Source organism: Hippoglossus stenolepis, chromosome 3 (genome assembly GCF_022539355.2).
Source record: "Hippoglossus stenolepis isolate QCI-W04-F060 chromosome 3, HSTE1.2, whole genome shotgun sequence".
Taxonomy (NCBI): domain Eukaryota; kingdom Metazoa; phylum Chordata; class Actinopteri; order Pleuronectiformes; family Pleuronectidae; genus Hippoglossus; species Hippoglossus stenolepis.
Genome location: NC_061485.1, coordinates 12,583,136 through 12,600,434, shown reverse-complemented (window position 1 = coordinate 12,600,434; position 17,299 = coordinate 12,583,136). Strand labels below are relative to the sequence as shown.

Here is a 17,299-nt window from a genome sequence, read left to right as displayed (position 1 = left end):
AAAACAACTAGGGCTATGATTGTTCAATATTTAATTAAGGCCTGCATATCCAGAGTGGTACAATATAACATTGTCATCTTGTATAATTATGTCACATAAATCATCTGCAATTTTCTATGATAATTCCAATTCTTACCATTTAATTGGGACGATTGGTGTGAATGTGTGAAAAACCCATTTTTACAGACGTGGCAGTTAGATAAAGTTTTATAAGACAATTAAAACTGTAGCAAACAGGAATGTTGATGCATTATTCAATTCAAACACTAGCTTGAAGCAAACATGTTAATATGACGTTTTTTTCAAAACTGAGTCTGTTTTCAAAATATCAAAGTCCTGGATTTGTCGCTGCGGCTGTTTATTGAACCAGATTGTGTGCGACGTTATTCCAAAGTTTTACTTGTTACTTTTAAACAATCGCTTTCCACTATTCCACTGGGGAATGAACAAAGACATTGGTCTGGTTTGAAAATGAGATGACAAAACGTTTGTAATCAATTGTAAATTCTTAAGTATTTTATTTACATTCCTACTGTAATGAGGTTTTTCATTGTTCTGTCTCATCCTTGGCTCACCAGTCATTTGTGAAGCACTTTGAACTGCACTAACCTGTATGAAAGGTGCTATATAAATAAAGTTTGATTGATTAATTGACTGTATGTAAACATAGAATAATAGATATTTCAGATGAGTGGTATTCAACCTGTGTAGAGTGAGTAGGAAATATCTGAATATGCTGACATGTGTTTTTAAATCTCTACAAAATAACCAATAAATAGTTTGTGTGTAGTTTCTATTTCCACTGAAACACGTGTTGCGTCCAAAATCGATAAAATTAAGAGGAGCTGCTGCAGCAAAACCCGGTGTTGTACAAATACACCCTTTACAAAATCATCATAAACAAATAACTTAAGTCTCAGCAGATAAAGTTTTTATTGTGTTAACACAGATTTTACTGTAGCTGTTTTGAAAATGATGAGCAGGTAAACACTGTACAATATGACAGTCGACAATAATTCCACCTGTATTGTTGGTGTATATGTAAAAAAAAGCTGTGGCAGGAGGAGAAACAGTGCGCGTCATACTAACCCCAGTTCACAGTGAACATCACGAGAGTTCCTTCTCTCTGTCTACAGGTTTGAACTGGTCTGATCTTCCCGCTTTAGCAGCCCTGCTGTTGGTGAACGTCGTAAACGCCCAAAAAGTTGTAGAAAAACCTGTTAGACACAACCTGGATTGGCCTCAGGGATTTAGCTGCACACAGTGTGACATTTCATATTTGTGTTCTCATGCACAGGAACAGCAAAGTTAACACAACTTTGTTTTATAAAACATGATCAAACTGTACAAAAGATTCAATTCTCCCATTTAAGATATAACAGCACTATCCTTTTCTTCAGTGCTTACACAGTATAAACACAGTCTCTCTCTGTAGTTTACACACTTTCAAAACCCAACATTCAACAGGATCGTTTTCTACATATCACCATGGATGAGTCTTGTTAGTAATTTATATTCCAGTAACAACCAAAACATCTTCCTCACAGTTCATTAATTAATTGAATGTAACAATGTGAGAAGAGAGATTTTAAAAGTACAGTTTGAACTTAAAAGATTGTCTCGTGTGCTAGAATCTGCTGTTTCATAAAAAGTTTACGTCTTGATAGTATTGATGACAAATCAATGTCTGCAATCAAAATATCTTATTGTGGTTTTAAAATATGTAGATCTATCTGTTATAGTACTAACAATAATGGTACTATTTAATAATCATTTTTATTTTATAATATTTCATAATAATTGTGATGACGAACTTGCATCTCCCTCGTATACGCAGAGAGCTGCTGACATGACACAGTCCTCGGAAGATAAACGGGGATATGTACAGTATCTCTGCTGTGAAATATTATGTCTGCTTCTCTACCTAAGGCATAATTCTTCATTTAATATGTGAACAAAAAAGGGCTGAGCTGTTGAAAATAGTTGATTGAGACCACAGAAGTTCCGTGAAGATAATATAAATATGAGACCTATTTCATGTAAGGCATCAAAGGAGAAAAACACTGAACAGTTATATAGTTATTTTCAACATTACTGTTTTTTTCTATAGTCATAATATGAAAGTCATTTGGATATTCAGTTGAAAGCAAAACTTTATGTTCCCAAAGTGATTCCTCTCATTTATATTTACAACAACATTAGGTCAAAAATGTGTGTTTCTGTTCGGGGGAATGTGTGATTCCTATGCAGGCCAAAATTAATTGAATAATTAAATGATGTGGTAATACGCTTCACGACAGCTGCCTCTGAAGTGCTGAGCGTAGGTTTCTCTCAGTAGTAAACGAGCATAACACGACAACAATGTAAACAATGATGAGCATTTTTCCGCCGCGGGAGTCAGACGTTTGTGATTTCCACGCCCTTGTAGGTGTGCATGGGGCTGCCTCTGGCCCGAGGAACAGCCTGCACCCTGGCCTCTCTGGGCAGAGACCCACAGCTGCCGTGGAAGCCCAGGCTCCGCTCCACAGAGTGGTTGTTTGCACGTAACCTCAGCGGACTCTGGGAAAATGAAAAGACATGACGCACAAAATGTACATGTGCGTATTCTTAAGAATGTGACATTGTCCTTGTTTAAAGCAGCTCCTCTTTACTGTTTTTTACTCGTATGATTAAGTAAAGCTGTCCAATAAAAATGACCAGATGTTGTACAGTTTAAGATGCAGATCATGTAATCTCCATGTCCTCGGTTAGTATCCGGCTGGCGACCTTTGCTGCATGTCAACCCCGTCTCTCTCCCCCTCATTTCCTGTCAGCTGTACTGTCCATTATCTGACCGAGGCAAGAATGTCCCCAAGACACAAGTCCAATAAACACTTATTCCATGAGGTACGTGTTATTATCTTCTACATTTTTATTGTTTCTTGACCCAAATCAAAATAAAAACACAATTTTGAAGAGCAGAATGCTGCTTTAACATTGCTGCTTTTTTCCCCCGCAGCAATGAAATACATTGTAATTGAATTTCCTAGATCAAATATTTCATTGTCAATACAAATTTTTAAAATAGTTACATTTGAGCTTCCTATGAAAACAGACATAATGGTATGCTGTGCATTTTGCTGTATTGCAGTGTGTGGTGTGGATGCTTTTACAATGTGTCTGTGAAACATTATGAATCATCAGTGACAATCACTACAATGCCAGGAAAGGTCATTGAAAGGCCGTTGTTCACATAAGCATGGAAAATATGTGACGTTTTACAACTACTCAACTACTGAGCCACATTTATGACTTTTGTTTGTTTGTTTGCTCGACAGCCGTGTTGGTGTTAAAACCAGATGTGATTGTATTTTATACTGTGAAGTGGATATAATATTATTCCAGCCGTGTGATACCTTTCCAGTTCTTCTCATGGAGACCCTCTCCTCAGTGAAGCGGTTAACAGCCACAGGTGAAGAAGAACCGATAACTTCATTGGCCTGATCTGAATTGCTGTGAAGGCAAAGACATTACAAGACATTTTATTTACTGGAAATGGGATTATTTCTTTGTTTGTTTCACCATTTGTCACATTTCACAACCCTGGGGTCTTATCTCATCCTTCCTGTTTAGGTAGAATGTTTTCAAGTTATAATTACCTTCGCCAAGGATGTTATGTCTTCACTCCTGTCTGTTTGTTTGTTGTTTTGATTGTTTGTGAGTAAGATAACACACAAAAACAATTGAGCGGATTAACACGGAGCTTGTTGGGAGGATGTGGTGTCGGTCAGGGAAGAACCCACTGAGTTTTGGTCTGTTTCTGGCTCCGTGGGCAGATCCAGGATTTCTCTTTTTTTCCCCCATTTCTTAAACATTACTTTTTTTAACATTTTCACCACTTTCCCAGGAAATAAATCATGGATCTCGATGAGACAAATCTTTTATATTTAGGGAGCGGATTTCTGTAACTGTGCAATTTGGTTTTGCCTGATTGAATTTAAGGAGACTGTTGTGCCTTGGCGGAGGTTTGTGCTCGGTAGTAATTTGTGTAGAGCAGATTTTGATTGACCTGTGATGAACAGCAAGGGATTTCATCTCTTCATACAGGTGCCGGTGCAGCATGTGCTTGTTGCCGGGGATACACAGGACTTTGGCCATGGCGTCAGTGTCGAAGGAGGGATCCAGAACCAACACAGCTCCGTTAATCCCTTTACCCTGAAGATTGTCTGCAAACTCCTGAGGAGCAAAACGCAGAGGCAGTTTGTATCTGACTGTGTGCAGCACAGCTGAGAAGAATCACTTCAGATGCTATCTATAGTCATGCAAGTAGTCAGGAGGGTGCAAAGGTCAGATTTAATAGCATGTAAAGAGAAACCACAGTCATGATGGGGCTTTAAAACAAATAGATGTTTGTCCCTGTGGGGCAGAAATTGTGTTTGGGATTTTAGAGCTCCATGTTTATGTCAAAGTAGAGGATACCTAAGCCAGAAAAACACATGTGTAGTAGTTTGCTGTGTTTATTTGTGCAAAACCTGTGTTTTTTTCTGTGTATTTCTTTCGGCTGCGGTGAAGCAACAAAGCAACAAAGCTATCATTATGTTCGCGGGAGACCAAGAAACACAAACTGTGCGGGATCTGGTTCCAATCTGCGCTGGAAAACTCCCGAGCAAAGGGAACGCCGTCACTGACCTCCCACCCACCTTGAGGTCTATGTCTCTGATCCACTTCATTACTCTGTGACATGTCCAAACAATGGGATCACGGTCCTGGTGCTCACATTTTGCCCGTCGTGCCTGCAGGGCCTGCGAAAACACAACACACAGATAGCCACAGAAGTGCTAATGTGGCAGGGGCCAAGCAAAACACGGAGAGAGGTCAGGGAAGGATGATGGCCTGCTGAGATAATGCAGCACCAACAGCTTCTGTGTGCCTCAAGCTATGGTGGATGCTAATGAAAATCACATGCAGGACGTCAGTGGGGCTGAGTTAAAGTCATTGAGGAATGATTACTTGAGAAAAAAGACAACTCAGTGTAAGTATTACAAATGCTGGTGTATAGTCTCACCTCTTTATCAAAGCTGAGAATCTGCAGCAGCTGGATCGCCAGCAGGAGACTTGTCTGGTGGAACTGGTCCCCGATGTTGAGGAACCTCTCCAGGTCCCTGCGGCTCAGAGAGTTCAGCACTCGTCCGTCCACTAAGTTACTCTGGAAGGTCTGAGAGTATTGAGGCAGGCCCACATCACTCAGCCATGAGGTGGACACCCAGTAATGATCCATCTCAGAGGCTTTTGACAGTCTACAAGATGATTAGATACCGATGACACACTTTATTAGCAGTGGTGGAAGATTTTCAGATTATTTACTTCAGTAATTGTACCAATATTACAAAAAATAAAAATATAAAAAAACACTCTCTTAATAGTACAAGATCCTAAATATTACTGAAAAGTATAATTAAGAAATTTCAGTTTCACTATCAATAGTAAAAACACTCGTAATACAAAAATACTATATAACCCATATGATAATATTATATATTAAGTTACTGGCTTTTCTTTTACTGGTAATTGAAGTAGATTCTTAATTCCTAATTCTAATCATTCTATACACTGTCAATCTACAGTAATAAATCACACCTCGTGTTTTTTTTGATTGCTTTGAATCTTATTCTGTCGAGTTTTTCTTTAGACTCCTGCTCACCCCTGATCCCCCTCCGCTCTTCTGTAATCCTCGATGGCCAGTCTCAGCTTCCTGCGATGAATGAGGTTACTGACTCCCAGACCCAGCTCTAAATCCTCATCTGTCAATCCCAGCAGCACCTAAAGAGCAGAAGTCCAACCTTCCATCAAACCTGAGTGCACCCACTTACTACAAACAGCAGAAGAGGAACCACTTGTACCAGATGTGTACCTTGCCACTCTTGATATTTTCAGAGCAGGATCGGATGTACATGGGCATCCCCATGACAACCTCCATCCAGGCCTGGACTGCACCTGCCCTCCACAGCGACATGCATGTGGTGCGTGTGAGCTCCGCCTGCTGGAGGCGGTCGAGCTGCTCCTCGCCGTCGGACAGGCTCTGCTGTGTGAGGCTGTCAGAGTCTGGATTGGTTCGGGAGAGGTTATGGTGTGGCATACAGGAGGGGTTCAGGGTCAGAGGGAAATCAAAACAAAAGACTCATCTGGAGACAGTTTGACATTAAAGTACCAAAGGGTGTTAGAGTGGAAAAATTCTCCTCCACCTCCATACACGACATCGGTTTGGATGCTACACTAAAATAACTCAATAAGTTCTGTTGTTGCTCGAGTCAGCTGCATGAAAAACTGTTTCAACCTTTTCCTTTATCCAATTTTGATATTCACTGTGTTGAAATTGCACACATGGCCACTAGATGGAGCCAGGACTATTCAGTTGAATTTCACTAGCTACAAATAGCTATATAATAAGTGATAATAAGTAATAAACATAACACAAATGAGTGCTTCGCAATTTAAAATTGTGTCAAATAGGTTAAATGTAACCCATAAGTTTCTTTCATGAGGATGTAGTTGTTTAGTCCAGGTCTAAAACTACAGTATCATCGTTTAGTAAAAGTTAAAATACTTGTTACTATCTTGATGATTATGAAGGGACTTAGGACCATTAGGGTAATGTATTAGAGACACAGGGATTATTCATAAAACATCATGCTCCCGCCCATTACCCACCCATCTCAACAATAGGGAAACACTGATTCATACTGAACCGACAAATCCAGGATGAACTCGGTGTGTTTACCTGATTCGTCCCCACATGCTGACAACAAATGCTGCATGCAAAGTCCACCATCTCTCATAAGACTTTCCACGAAAGAAAAAACGAGACAATTTTTTTTCTCCGATGGACCTGAGTGACATGAATAATCCCCAGAGAGCAGAAACAGACAGCTGGTAATCACAGATGAGGAGTTACTCACTGGCAGGAGGGGGTTTGCCATTAGAAATGGCAGGAGGAGAGGGAGAGACACGTTAGACTGCACACAAGAACAAGATTACTCATGGAACAGAAAAAGGTCACGTCGGATGTATTCAGTTACTAGTTTTATTTTTAAAATAAGATTTCATTTCAATTATGATTCATTTGTCGAAAAAACGCTAAAACCTCCTCGACATCTGGCCGCAGCAGCTGCAGCAGATAAATATCTGAAGTCGCCTCTTGTTTGTGTCTTTTTTTTTTTCTCTTTTAAATAAAATACTTCAATAGATTTAATCTTTTTATGCAACATCTCCTTAATTACAAAGCATTCGACAGAGAATCGTTGTAGAGCCACATTTGCGAGAAATGAGGAGGAATTCTACAAAAAAGAAACAGTAACAGAAAAAATAAAATAAACAGAAAACAAAGGGGCCGTGCATTCAAAATGCAAGGAGAGAGAAGTCGGTACAGGGAGGAGAAGGCAACACAGGAGCAACACAGGAGTGTGGAGATTATTAAATCTGATCGGTAATGAATGGACATTTTCTCGAAGCGACACACAGGGATCATGCAGGTGTTTAATGCACATTCCACTGTCTGGTATCGACACGTAAGTTAGTTCTCAGTGAGACGTGTGTCAGACATAAAACAATGTTATGAGGCTAGTGCTAACAGTGACACAGTGATATGCAGATTTTTTTTCAAAGATGAGCGTTTTAGCTTTGGCACTTGCACAGGAATTTGACAGCAGGCGAGAGGTTTGCCTGGATATGCATTGCTGTTCATTTTCTTATATTTCTTTGTGCATGTGCGTTTAAGTCATATTTTATGGAAGTCTGACTCTGAAGCCCTAATTAGCAGTCCGTAAATGAGGATGTATATATTTTTTTATCTTAAATGGTTGAGGTGTCATTATCAGCAAATACCATGAGCCAGTATTTATAACAGGAATACGATGACGATCCTGTCACAGCAACGCCCCTCAAACAAAGTGCTGTATTTTCACATCAACAAGTAAATTTGGCCAATGAAAGATCGATTTTTTCCAGGTCAATCAGCTAATATCTCTTCTCTCATAGTAAAAAAATGGGCTGAATAAAATTGGGAATAAGAAGAAACATAGAAATCAGTGTTGCAAAGCATGATAGAAGCAACTGTAAAGTAACAAAAGCCAAATGACATTTACAGTAAAAACACTAGTGTCACAATCACTCCTATGTACATATAAACAGCAGTCCTTCAAGTCTCCAGTTATAAAAAACATAAAACATTACGCCATTTGGAAGATAATACAGCATAAACATGTCTACACATCATAATAACCCCATGTACTGTATATATTTATAAGCATGTAAACATATATACATATGCATACATGTACATCTATAAATATATATCTAATTTACAAACACAATTTAAGGGTAATATACTGTACATTTATAGAATAGCAGTCTCTTTAAGGGATTCTCTTTTAAAATTTACCCCATTTCCCCCCCTCCACAAACTGAACACACAGTTAAAGCCAAGTGGATATCCACACATTAACACACACACACACGCACGCACACACACTCACGCTTACACACACAGTATCACCAGTCGGCATCCTCCTCTATGTAATAATCAGGGGTGGCTGTACCATCAAACAGGCCGGGGTCCAGTGACTTGCGCTGCTTGCCCCGAGCGAACACGCGCGACAGAGATCCCAGAGTCATCTTCTCCTTCTTCTTCTTACGCTTCTGGTCCTCCAGGTCCTCCATGGACTACACCAAGCAGAGGACACTCAGGTTAGTCCTCTCACACGGCCGAGGGAAAGCAGCAGTTTGACATTTTTGGGGGAATTGCGGTTATTTGTTGGACGTAAAGTCTGATGAGGTTGATGTGTTTTTCATGTCTGTACGGTAAAAACAAAGCTGGGTAGCGTAGCATAAAAGACAAAACCTGCTGACGTTCACCTCTAAAGTTCAGTAATTTAAAACATCATATCTTATTTGTTTCATCAATGTAAAAACTGAACTGTAAAAATGTTTGGGTTTTATGAAAGTTATGAGCTGAACGCAGCATCTCTGTGGTTTGACTGCCCATAACCCCTGAACTTGTAATTTTACATTTCAGTTTTTGTAAAACGTAAACTATTAAGATAATTTGTGAACTTTAAAGGTGGTGGTTGGTTAATTTGATCACCTTTTGACACCATAGAAGCGAGATGAAAACGACAAATATAAAATTACACCGTCCATTGTGCTTCATTGGGATGGACCGCATACAATGTATATCAAAATTTACGACACGTTTCCAATTCCTCCCGTCTTGTGCTTTTGAGATCATTTGGATTCTGCACAGTTGCCGTGGTATCGAGGTCCTGCAAATAAATGCACTCCTGCAATCGCAATTCAGTGGCAGCTGTCAATCATGACCTTTCACTCTGTTTTTATTGCATCAAATAACTAAATAAAACCAAACCTATCAGAAAAATGTACGAGGATTATTTATGGGGACACCATGGATTATTTAGGATTTATGACCTATACTGCAGCCAGCCACCAGGAGGCGACCAAGATAGTGTGGCTTCTCTTTTGGTGAGTTGCCACCATGTCGTCCATCTTTACATTCAGTCTATGTTTGATACACACAGGTCAGCTGTTTCCCTCTGTTTTTAATCTTTATTCTCAGCTAAGCTAACAGCTGCTAGGAGCAGCTTCCTATTTAACAGACATGAGAGACACATCAAGCTCTTGGCAAGAAATCCAAAACGCAACTTCAAACTACTGCTTTAAAGTGACTTTGAATGCAAAAAAACAACAACACCACCACCACCAAGCAGGCAGGCTGACACCCAGCAAGAGGACAGGACAGAGGGACGGACACAAACAGGAGAAGAAGGTGTGATTACTTGGTCAAGGGGGCCAGGCAGCTCTTACATTGCAGAGGGAGTGGGTCCGGTGACGAGGTGAGTTGATGTCGCTGGGCGTGGACGAGCGGTCCCCGTCGGCTGCCGAGGCGTCAGAGATGACCGAGGGCTGGCGAGAGTGACAGGGGCTGATTCTGACCACAGCTGGAGGCGCAAACCCCCCAGACACACACACACAAATTGAAAAATTCCTGCAGTTAGTATGAGAAACCTCGAGGGAACCCTCTGTTAGTGTGTCGGCTCTGTAAATGCAACACCGAAGCAGCTTAGACCCTGAGAGGCCAAGGGGAAAAGAGAGCCTACCCTGTCTGTCTGTGGTGTGGCCGTGGTAGAGCGTCTGTTGGCTCTGTCGGATGGCGGCGGTGAGAGGCAGGTCGGCCTGCATTACCCACTCCTGACTGCCGTTCACCACGGGCTCCGTCGGCATGGCCAACGAATGCCGCTTCGGTACGTCTTTTGTCAGGGTGGCCAGGGACTGCTTCGCCTGGGAAACACACAAGACACAATAAAGTATACAATAAAGGCAATATATAAAGATGGATCCACTGCCCCCCACTATGCAGAAATGAAGCCAAAACATCCTGAACGCTGCCATCTTGTGCATTTGGAGCCAGAGTCTGCATGAGTCTAGTGATTGGTGGTTGGAGTTGAGGTGGTATTTTGACTTTTCAGTTTGGTCGATGTCCCAACCATTAACATAGAGGAGGCGGGATTTATGACATATACTGCAGCCGGCCACCAGGTGGCAATCGAGATGCTTTGGCTTCACTCTTGGCTGGCAGTCACTCAGCCGTCATTCTTTATATACAGTCTTTGGTGGACCTCATCTAGGCTGCGAGAATTTGGACGAATAAAGTTGCTCCACAAACAAACGATCACTTTAATGTCAGATATTCTAAATGTGTAAACGGTGGAAATTCTGAGGTCTTGTACAGAAACATTTCCATGTTGATGTTAAATCACTTGAGGTTATTTAGAATCGATTGTGGTTTTTCTATTCCTCTGTTTTCTGTAATGAGTGTTGAGTCCGACTTTATAGGAATATTGATTTTGCACAAATTGTGTGCGGATTTCTTCTTTTTTATCTCTGCTGAATCTACTAAGAAAATCAAATAAGGTATTTATAAAATGCAATAAGTAAAATATGAAAACTCACACGGATACACGCATTGTTTCAATCTTTTAATTAAAGGTAAAATATGTTTCTCTGTCTTGGCTTAGATGTATTTTCTTCCATGCATTATGAAAAGCACTGTGTTGCCTTTGAGATGGACAGTTAAATAAATAGTAATAAACTTGTCTCGTCTTTTATCACAGAGACTCACATAAGTATTGTAAACATGAAAGTGTACACACACATGTGCACACTGCCATTCAGCTGGATATGGATTGAAGAAAGCAATTTTCTATATTTACAATAAACTCTTTGAGGCACATCAGTGTACTGGATGACACATTCATCAAGATGAACAAAAACACTGAGTTCATTTTCAGTCGGCAGCTCATAAACAATCCACTGCTGACTAACTAAACAATATGAAAATAGAATATAGTCATAATAAAATGACTAAACTATTAACTCCTTGTTGAGTATTATTTGTTAAAACCCACAGTGTCCCACTGTTTTACAAAATCAGTCTATTGTGAAAAAGTTAAGTATTTATTTCACCCATTTCTTTAAATGTACGTTTTCAGCTGGAACCAATCGGTTTGGGGCTGAGCGGCACAAACTGAGTCGTGGAGTCTGAAACTATTAAGACACAGACCAACAGAACCTTGGTTTCAAACTTTCATGGGATTTGTTGTCAACGAGAAAAACATCATTAAACAGGCAGAATGTCCCTTTTCTGATATAGTTGAAAGGAATATTTGTTACCATACAGTAACTCAATACCCCCACCTTTAATTCTCAAAAATCCAGATCATTAGCAGATCCTTTTCATAAAGACTTCTGCATTATTTCTTGAAACGTTGACAATGTTGGAGAAAGTGAAAAAATAGATCCGCCCCTGATCTGTAGCAAAACAACATTTAGCTCTTGCACTGATGAGACAAATGTGTGACTCAGCTCGATGTGAGGGTCAGTGCAGAGGGAGGAGACACAGTCTGCCTCAGAGAGTCCGACACAGCAGCACATAAAAAACAAGTTTCTTATTCCTCATCCCAGAGAGGAAGTTAATGCTTTGGGAGATGGAAGGGACGAGGATGTACTCGAGCGGCTTATACTGCATGTGTGCACACCGATATGACAGGATTACCAACCCACACCTTGTTTGCATTTATGTCACACACACACACACAGATAAATAATGCTGAGGTGATAGTAGTCTGCTTGAAAGCATTCAACAGAGTGTGTGACTGTGTGTCCACATGCAGGCGGACTCACCATGGTGAGCTCGGCCTCCAGCTCTTTGATCCTGTTCTCCTTCATGTCCATCTGAGAGCGCAGGATGTTGGCCTGCTCCGTGGCCTCCTTAGTCTGTCTCCTCAGGTCCCACTTCTCCCTCTCCAGCATGTCTTTCTCCTTCGCCAGGACCTTCACTGCATCCTCGCTCTCCTGGAAACACACATACACGCACACGCACACGCACACACGCACACGCACACGCACACGCACACACGCACGCACACACACAAACACACACACAGACTTGGTGGTCAGAAACCTGAACTCGTCTCCTCTGAACCATATGCAGGATTAAAAAAGCCTCATTTATACACTTGAATGCTCAAAGATGCTTAATATGAGCTGTGTTTCAATACTGAGTTTTATTTAAAGTTATTTCTCTTGTTGCAAAAACCCATCACATTTCAAAAGGAGTTTCTAACAAACCATTCCCAGTACGTCCCCATTGGACTTGCTTTTGACCGGTTCCCATCATTAAACAATTTGTTTCTAATCAGGCATTTTCACAGCGAATAAACTGACAAAAGTCCCAGAAAGCTTTACTGAGCAGGGTTATCTAAACTTTACAATACAAATATTTAGTATTTTGACTTAAAAAGTTTAGGGCAAATCTTATAAATCGGAGTAATTCAGCTGACACACAAAACACACACAGACACGATAACATACCTGCCAATATCCCTTTGGATAATTAATGGAGTTCCACGTTTAAGTCAGGAAGCACATCACAGCTTCATCATATTTATATATATAAACTTTTATGTCCCATTTTATGTTGGAAACATGGTGTCACTATAAGAAAACATATGTCGTGACTAAAGATGGCTAAGATATGTAATAATAAAAGGTTTATAACATAGTACAATGTGTTTGTATGCAAAGAATTCAAGTGTTTATTAATGTAAATATTTGCAGCCGGAAATAAATCACAGTAAGCTGACTGGCTAATTGTTTATCAGAGTGTTTTTCCTTCGTCACACATCGTTTCCCCCGGAAGTTACAGCAGAGACGGGCAAATCCACGGGTGAAGGAAACATGACGCACATAAAAGGCATCCAAAATGAAACAGGAAATTTTCTCTTGGTTTGAACTTTGTTGGAAATTTTGGATAATGTAAGTGAACAAAATATATAACATAGGTCTGGTTAATTATAAATGATGAAATGTTGCATAGTATATCTTTTATAAGAAATATATAGTATGTAGTTCTCATAATGACTTCATACATGTCTTTGTCATTTCTGTACAGACCCTCCTGATCATTTACCAACTTAACTTAAACACCAACAACGTTACATCTAGAGTGATATTGATAAACCGGCTGGCTGCTTGGTGTGTGTTACCTTTCGGTGCTGGTCGTAGTTGCGAATGAATTCTCGTAGCTGCTCCTCTCTGCTCTCCAGTGTTGTGTACAGCTGCTGCATCTGACTCACCAAGTCGGCCTTCTCCCCTTTTAGACGCTTCCGGTCAGCTTTCATAGCTGCAACACAAACACACACTTTCACCACATGCACGTGTGTACGAAGGAGAATCTTAACAGAGGACTTCACTGTCCAACAGGACAGAATCAGACCAACAAGTCAGGGAGAGTTGGATGTGGACCACTCAGACACAAAGCTTTATAGTTGCAGCAGCGAGCCACTAGGTGGCACTGTGCCTTCTGTTAATGAGCAGCAGTAGCTGGTGGTGGTGGTGTGTGTGATTTTTTTCTGTTTTCACACAGAAATGGCCTGAAGAAAATGATGTAATCATCTCAGAAGATAAGTGCCACTTATTCCTTCACACATGAAACCGTTTCGGTCGGCATGTGCACCCTCTGATGGCTCATCCGTGACGAGACAGATTTGATCTGATCTCTTTTAACTTCACTCTCCCACAGAGAAACCTCAACAGCATATGATGCAACCGTTGGGGCTCTGTGCAGGTGAAAAAAAACAAAAAACTAAACCACACCGGCGCTCTCCTTAGAGTTTGAGCTGAGGAGGAAGAGACGAGTCTGGCCCCTATACTTTTCATAGCTGCACACAAATGTCACTCAACAAGCGTTCCTGCTGTCAACATCCAGAGACTCCATGTTACACACTCCACATTCAAACCTGTTTTGCAGCAGTTGCACGGAGCAGTTTACAAGCTGGCAGTTGAACACCTGTAATTCTCCAAGCACAGGAGAGAAGCATGCGAGGAAACAGTGGAGTTTTCAGTTTCCCTAAATCACTGCAGGACTGACATTTTTTTTTTTTACTCCTGTCCCAACTGTTGGATTGCGTAAGAGCTTCATTTGTTTTCACACACGACATGAAACAAACCAATATTACACAATCAGCAGCACATTCCAGTCCACATCTATCCCACATTAATATTCCACACTAACGTTTTTTTGTATCTGTGAGGGGTGGATGTTAATTAAAATGAGGCGAATCTGGAATTTGCTTGGCTGCTTGTCCGGGGCGACGCCCATTTCTGAGACGGCACAATGTCGAAACACGTGCATGTAAACTCTGCCTGACGTCTCCCCTCACCAAACCGCTGTGTGCTACATTTTTTTCAGACCTTTGACAAAACTGAGTTACATTCGCTCGTCAGAGGTGAAGCTCAAAACATGAGTTCAGGGAACAGGGAGCTAATGAAATTTGGATTTAAACCAAAACTGTGAATATCTACGATGATGACGTATTGTTTTTTATTTGGTGCAGATAATTATGCTGTTTAACTTGTGTACAAGGCAAATATCTTTATTTACATAAAAATGTACTGGGGTCTACAGCAACTTCTAATCAGATTCACTTTAAAGACAATTTTTTTTACCTGAATCATGCACAAAAACTGTGACTTATGTAGATTTAGTTTAGCTGCAACATATTCCTGCCTGAGATATATTCACACGAGTTTGGAGCTTGGACAGCTGCTGGAAAGAAGGGAGTGTGCTGCTTATGTAAGTACATTTACTCAGTTACCTTACTTAAGCACATTTTTCATGCATCTGTATTTTACTGGAGTAGATTTACTTTTGGATACTTTTTTAAACTTTTACTCCACAACATATATCAGCATGTATCTGTACTTTCTACTCCACTACGACAGGTGACATTAGACTCCGCCTCCTGTAGCAGCAGCACTCACTGGTGAAGAAACACCTGTAATGGATTCAGAGGAGGCCGAGACTCTGTGACTGTTGCAATAGGGAATAGGCTATACTCTTGAAAAGTACTTTGAATATATTTTAAAGCAAGTAGTTACCTATATTTGAGTAGAAAACCTAATGCAGCACTTTTACATTTACTTGAGTACATATCTGCTTATGTATTTGTATTTTTTACTGAAGTGAATTGTTTGAGTACTTCCCCCACACGTTTTTTCCCCTGACCTTGTAAGGCCTCTTTGGCACGGTCCAGCTCCTGCTCCTTGTCGCCCAGCTGCACGCGGAGCTCGGTGGCTGAGAGCAGATTAGAGGAGCAGCCGCCCTGCGTGTCCTCCAGGTCCTTACTCAACATGTCCTTCATTTGCCTGAGCAGGTGGACCTCCTCTTGAAGCTGCGCTACCTCCTCGCGCAACAACACTGAGGGAGAAAGAGAGAGAGGAAAGTTAGGGAATTTGGAGTATGCGGCAGAAGAGGAATGTAGAAGGTCAATCGACAAGAGGATTCAAATCAGAGAATATGAAAAAGTGTGGAAAATGGAGGTGTGCGAGCAGCAGGAAAGGGAGGAAGTCATATCGAATCGCTGGATTTAAGGGGATGGGTGAGATAATGCTGTAAATTTTTAAAATATAAGCTTCAAGCTGCATGCGAAACCCCCACAAGACTCACAGCTCCCCCTCACATGTGGCTGCAGGTGTTGTGTAAATTCAGATATATGCTGAATGACATTCTCAGGCCTGGACCCGGGGAGAGGGTAGTGGGTAAGTGAGAGACAGCGGCCTGATAAGACCTAATAAAATATCAGCAACAACAACACTTGAGCCGCACTCCTCTGTGCTGTGTTTTCTATCTGCTCTGAAACGCCTCCCGAGCCTCAGGGGGAAAAAACAGGCGAGCAAACAGGAGCAGGAAACGAAGGAGAGGACGCGGTGAACTGAAGTGTGAACTAATGAACAGGGGCTGGTCGACACGTTTGCCCCGACAGAGGACGGGGAAAATGAAAAGGATGAGAGGAGTTTAGGTTTTTAGTCCAGTCAGGGAAATCCATAGCAACGACACCGGAACAATATGTCATAATGATTTATACGGCACACATAAAGGTAGAAGGTCTGTTACAGATGGATGCACTTTTTTCATTAGAGCAGCGACGAACACGAGCAGTCAAAACTTTAAAGTCTATAACTCCTGATGAAAAAAGTGTAAATAGTACTGTTGAGGTAATGAGACGTCTGCATCTTATGAATAAGTTCTTGTAAAAAAAAAAAAAAAATGTTGTTAACTTTTAATTAGTTCCCCACGTGTTTTGTTTATGTAATAACAGAAGAAGACTGTAAAATGTGTGTGTTTGTAGATTAGGGGTGTTGTGTAATCCCAAGAAGGGATGGGCCAAATACATTAGCATGACACAGAAATAAAAAATGTATGTATGTGTGTGCGTGTGTGTGTTTGTGTGTTTGTGTGTGTGTTTGTGTGTATGAGAAATCATTGTGTTTATGAGAGAATGAACAATTTGGAGCCAACGAGATGCTGGGATCTTATAACGAGTGTTTCCCGCTGCATTCTGGCATTTTATGGAGAAACAAATTAGTTAGATTCACTTTAAAAAAACATTTGACAGATGAACCGATAATGAAAATTAAGTTGCACTTCCAAACTTGAATGCTTTTAAAATCTGTGAGTGCGTGCGTGTGTGAATTTTATGATAATTAACAATGATAATAGTCTTCGGCCATGGTAGCAGCTGGAAGCTGTAATGTTAAGTGCAAAACAGAGAAAACGGTTGGACAGATAAAAACTGATGTCCAAAATTAGTTCTCATAGCAGCCACAGGGACGTAAATGTAATAACCGGCCAGAAGGTAGTCACACATAAATAACTGGCAAATTATACCAAATGTTTTGCTCTAGACAA

General features: G+C 40.8%; 1 protein-coding gene across 7 annotated transcripts in view; it reads right to left on the bottom strand.

Moving 5' to 3' along the window:
* Positions 1-909: 909 nt before the first annotated feature.
* kaznb (kazrin, periplakin interacting protein b) overlaps positions 910-17,299 on the bottom strand; it is a 108,952-nt gene continuing 92,562 nt past the window's right edge. For 4 of the 7 annotated variants that reach the window (XM_035149983.2, XM_035149991.2, XM_035149999.1 and 1 more), the window contains 13 exons: positions 15,617-15,808; positions 13,596-13,732; positions 12,232-12,402; positions 10,149-10,329; positions 9,856-9,989; positions 8,574-8,697; positions 5,891-6,081; positions 5,681-5,799; positions 5,045-5,276; positions 4,680-4,781; positions 4,049-4,215; positions 3,396-3,492; positions 910-2,559 (listed from right to left, as the gene is read on the bottom strand). In XM_035149983.2, the coding sequence (XP_035005874.1) occupies positions 2,398-2,559; positions 3,396-3,492; positions 4,049-4,215; positions 4,680-4,781; positions 5,045-5,276; positions 5,681-5,799; positions 5,891-6,081; positions 8,574-8,697; positions 9,856-9,989; positions 10,149-10,329; positions 12,232-12,402; positions 13,596-13,732; positions 15,617-15,808 (2,009 nt within the window). In that variant the 3' untranslated portion in view covers positions 910-2,397. Of the gene's footprint in view, positions 2,560-3,395; positions 3,493-4,048; positions 4,216-4,679; positions 4,782-5,044; positions 5,277-5,680; positions 5,800-5,890; positions 6,082-7,044; positions 8,698-9,855; positions 9,990-10,148; positions 10,330-12,231; positions 12,403-13,595; positions 13,733-15,616; positions 15,809-17,299 lie in introns of those variants that run through there. The other 3 variants (XR_004694839.2, XM_035150017.2, XM_035150028.2) reach the window with 3 other exon arrangements.